Source organism: Lactuca sativa, chromosome 7, assembly GCF_002870075.4.
Source record: "Lactuca sativa cultivar Salinas chromosome 7, Lsat_Salinas_v11, whole genome shotgun sequence".
NCBI lineage: Eukaryota > Viridiplantae > Streptophyta > Magnoliopsida > Asterales > Asteraceae > Lactuca > Lactuca sativa.
Window position 1 is genome coordinate 19,523,149 of NC_056629.2, and position 4,854 is coordinate 19,528,002.

Sequence of the window (4,854 nt, forward strand, 5' to 3'; positions counted from 1 at the left end):
ATTATGACCTTACATAATTGCATGATAGCTAGGGACAGGTTAAGGAATCTTGCATAATTGTGTGAAAATGTTGCCTAATTTATGAAGCGTTATCCTAGGAATTCATCTCTTATGAGATCGAATTTGTCTTTATTGCTTAGTGTATGCTACATAGTTGTACATAGTTATGATTTTATAGCCTTAGAATGTCTAATTTAGCCTTTCTTCATGTTCCTTGTTTGGTTGTGGATTTTAGGTTGGATCAAATATTTGAATGCCTGTTAAGTCTGGTACTATGTACAATTGGCATACACAAAGCAAATAGCGAGGGCAACGGAGATCTCGTGAGGGAGAGCAGTGCTGGGAGCAATCTAGAGATAGTGTCTAGACGTATTATTGTGGTCCTAAGGAACCAGTAAGGCGATTCCATAGCTGATATGAGGAGGTAGAGCTCTTGCGGTCTTGAGGGTATGACTCAAGACAAATACAGATTGGTGTGGAATGTAGTATTGGGCCTGTACTAGTGGAATCACCGGATCTGTATGCGGCTTGAGAAATAACGTCGAGGGGCTAAAGAGTTGGTAGGGGCGTAAGTATCAGTATATGTGATTTAGCCTATTGCTGATAATATTCTTATGCATTTATGTATGGTGGTTACCCCAGGTTCAGGCTTCAGCGATCCCGAGAGGTTGAGTGCCCGTGATGATAAGATCCATAACATTGTTACCGCAGAAGTGGCCGCAAAAATCAAAGAGGCTATCCAGGAGATGTTAGGGTTTGTCAAGACCACGTTGATTAAGAATTTTGATGAGCATTATGTCGGTGTCACTGAGGTTGTTGCTGCGAAACCGTAGGGGGGTGATTCGTTGTGGTATTGGGAGTTAACCAACACAAAGCCACCCCAATTAAATGGGACCTAGGATCTAATTGCTACTATCAGATGGATCTTTGACGTTGAGGATTGTTTTTGTACCTACTCATGTCCGGAGAATTTTAGGGTGCGATTCGCATTGAACCTGCTTTGCTTGGGAGCGAAGGATTGGTGGAAGTTTGTGACGGCTGACTACACGCTGGAAGAGCATGCTATGATGACTTGGGAGAGATTTAGTGTGATGTTCATGGATGAGTTTGTACCTGCACTTGAGCGTGAAAGGTTGGTCTAGGAGTTCCTGTCTCTTAAGTAGAAGACAGAGACGGTGACTGAGATCACCAGGATGTTTCATGAGAGGGATTTGTTCTGCCCTGAGCAGGGATCCATGGAGCAGGCTCATGTGACTTAGTATTTGAGTATTCTGAGGAGGTATATCATGAAGTTTGTTGTGTACACCACATATAGGACATTAGCTGAGCTACATGCCAATGCCAGGAGGAGAGAGATCGAGTTGGAGACCCAGGCTAATGAGGATAGGGAGACCCATGGGAGCGACAGGAGGCCAATGTGGTCGTAACTGGTGACTAAACGGGCCAATCCCGCTGATCAGAGAGCTAGAGGCCGATAAGGTCGTACTTGTGGAAAGTGCGAGAAGGGACACGAGGGACCATGTCGGTCTGGGTCGGCTTGATTACTATGTAGCAAGGAGGGGCATATGGATATGGATTTCCACAAGGGTTTCGAGTTTGTTTTAGCTGTAACCAGACGAGCCACGTGAAGGCAGATTGTCCACAACTTGCATCTAGGGCGGTTCAGACTCCTGCCCTAGGGACCCTAGGTATCACTGATGGACAACAGGGGATGGACAAGACACCAAGGGCTAGGGAAAGAGCATTTTAGTTAACAGTTAAGGAGGTCCGTGCAGCTCCAGACTTCGTGGTTGGTATGTGTTCTTTATATTTATGTTAATTTATTTATGTTGTTTATATTATCGATAGTGTAGGTACTTTTCTTGTGAATTTTGTGCCTGAGCTTGTGCTGTTTGACTTGGGTGCGAGTCGGTAATTTATGTAATCATCATTTTGTCGCCATTTTAGTATTCCGCGAGAGACCATGAGCAGGCCCTTTAGAGTCTTGATCTGTCGAGCGTCCCATCTCTGTTGCTAATGTCTATAGGGGTTTTGTATTAAAGATCTTCGTTGTTGGATATACGATATACCTCATCCCTATTGCGATGGGAGATGTTTGTGTGATCGTGGGTACGGATTGGTTGAGTAGGTTTGGGGCTCTGATTGGCTGTGAGCGTTAACTGGTGACAACTCGGATCCTAGTGGAGGAGTGTTGACTATCTATGGAGAGGGTACTAGATCAGGATCAACTTTCTGTTATGCCTCCAGGGCAAGTCAAAGTTTACAGCGTCGATATATGGGTTATATGGCATATGTAGCGGATACTCTGGTTGAGAAGAAGGGATCGACCTCTGTTTTCGATGTTCGGCTGGTCTGTGAATTTCACTATGTTTTTCCTGAGGAGTTACTGGGTGTGCCTCTTGAGAGGCAGGCGGAGTTCCAGATCGATCTGATTTCGGGGTGCGGTGCCAATCGACAAGGCATCGTACCATCTTGTGCCTCTTGAGATGCAGGAGTTATCCACTCAGATACAGTAGTTGTTTTGAAAGGGGTTCATTAGGATGAGAAGTTCTCCTTGGGGAGCCTAGTCCTTTTCGTTAGGAAGAAGGATGGTTTTCACCGGATGTGCTTTGATTATCGAGAACTGAACAAGCTAATGGTGAAAACTATTACACTTTACCGAGGATTGAGGATATTTTTGCCCAAATTCAGGGGGCATCTTGGTTTTCTAAGATCGATTTGAGGTCCGGCTATCATGAGATGAGGGTACGGGAAGAGGATATTCAGAAGACGGCCTTACGAACTTGTTATGGGCATTACGAGTTTCTGGTAATGCCTTTCGGGCTCACCGACGCACCAGCAACATTCATGGACCTCATGAACCGGGTGTGTAGGCCAGTGTTGGATCACTTAGTTATCATTTTTATCGATGAAATTCTAGTATACTCGAAGACTAGGGAACAACATGAGGAGCATCTTCGAGAGATTTGTGGGGTTTTGAGGATTGAGAGGTATTATGCCAAATTCTTCATTGCGAGAGGTTCGGTTTTTGGGATACCTCGTCAATCTGAATGGTATTTTGGTTGACCCAGCCAAGATAGAGGCGGTGATGCAGTGGGAGGTGCCGAGATCTCCATATAAGATTTGAAGCTTCCTTGGATTGGCAGGTTATTATTGGAGATTCATCAGAGACTTATCCAAGATTGATGATCCTCTCACCAAGTTGACAAGGAAGGATGTTCCTTTTTGTTGGGGGCCTGAGCAGCAGGCATCATTTGAGACTCTTTTCCATAGATTGTGCGAAGCACCAGTACATTCGCTCTGTGAGGGAGTTGAGGATTTCGTAGTCTATTATGATGCATCCATTGCAGGATTGGGTATTCTGTTGATGTAGAGATGGCATGTGATAGCCTACGCTTCGAGGCAACTAAAGCCTCACGAGGCGAGATATCCCACTCATGATTTGCAGTTGGGGGCGGTGGTTTTCACCCTCAAGATTTGGCGCCACTATCTCTATGGTGTTTGGTTTACTATCTACACGGACCATAAGAGTCTAAGATACCTTATGGATCAGCCTAACTTGAATATGAGGCAAAGGAGATAGTTGGACGTAGTGAAGGAACTCAAGTCTTTAAAACTAAGGAACTGCAAAGGCTTTAGACATGATTTTTAAATTGGTATCAGAGCCTTGGTGTGAGAAAATTGGAGGAACATCCATGTTTTATCCACTTTCGGTTGGCTTGAGGAAATGTTTTATCCACTCTCAAGAGAGTAAGGATAGGGTGTATGCGTATTTTCATTGCTGTATTAGTTATGGGTGGTTGTATTGATCCTTGAGAGAAATACGGGTAGGAGTGGAAGGTAGCAATGTGCGTTATGAATTTTTTGATACTTTTGGTTCATTTTCAGTATGGAGTTCACCAGAAGATCTATTTCGAGATTCGGAGCTGATGGCCAGGACAGGCAGGGGTGGACTGTCGATTAGATGTGACAGATGATTTCCATTGAGATTTCATATATATTGCAGGAAGAGTTGTCGGGTATCGTGGATCGAACCATTGAAATTCTTATTGCCAAGCTCAAGGAGAGAACTATAGCCTTGCAACCTGAAATAGGGACTGCTGAGATGACTATTGGGGGAGATCTTGACAAGAGGACACGACTTGGAAAGAGAATGAGGGATCTTTCAGCGATGGATTTAGAGATCGAGGCTGCTAAATGGGGTACTGGAAGTAAAGGGGGCTATGATATCTATGAGAAGTGTGAGGAACCCATTGATTTTCTTGTCACAAGTTCAAATGCTATAAGTGTGGAGATAAAGGGCATGTCCTTCGCGACTGCAAGAAGGATCGGATGTGTTCCCACTGTCACCTGTCAGGGCATATAAAACCTGACTGTCCTTCATGGGAAGCGGAGGGAGTGCAAACCCATATGTCCACTGTCCGTCAGGAGGTTAAGGTTGAAACTCAACAAATTGCAGGTGTAAAATCACTAAGCTTTGGCTTATGATTTACTTTATTGTTTTAGGTTCTTCTGATGACCGCGGGAAGGCGAAGGTGTGACCGTACACAATCTGGATTTTTATGTTGTTGATCTTGGGAGACTCTGATTTTAAACAATATTTTTGGAAACAATGGTTTTGTAAACACTTTTATTAGTAAAAGTGTCATTTTAAAATTTTTCAATTTGTTGTGATTTTTGGGATGTTACATGAAGGACTTCAGGGAGGTGGATCAATGTAGTACCTGGATTTCAATAACACAAAACCCCCAGAGTTCGATGGGTTCAAGGACCCCATTTCTGCTATGAGATGAATCTATGATGTGGAGGGATGCTTCTACATTTGTTCTTGTCTGGAGAACAAAAACATTCAAT

The 4,854-nt window shown here is 43.9% G+C and overlaps 1 protein-coding gene across 1 annotated transcript in view; it reads left to right on the forward strand.

Moving 5' to 3' along the window:
• Positions 1–4,366, forward strand: part of LOC128127204 (uncharacterized) — a 6,557-nt gene extending 2,191 nt beyond the window's left edge. Inside the window, exons 2-3 of the mRNA XM_052765630.1 lie at positions 643–812; positions 4,007–4,366. Of these exons, the coding sequence (XP_052621590.1) occupies positions 643–812; positions 4,007–4,366 (530 nt within the window). The remainder of the gene's footprint in view (positions 1–642; positions 813–4,006) is intronic.
• The last annotated feature ends 488 nt before the right edge of the window (positions 4,367–4,854 follow it).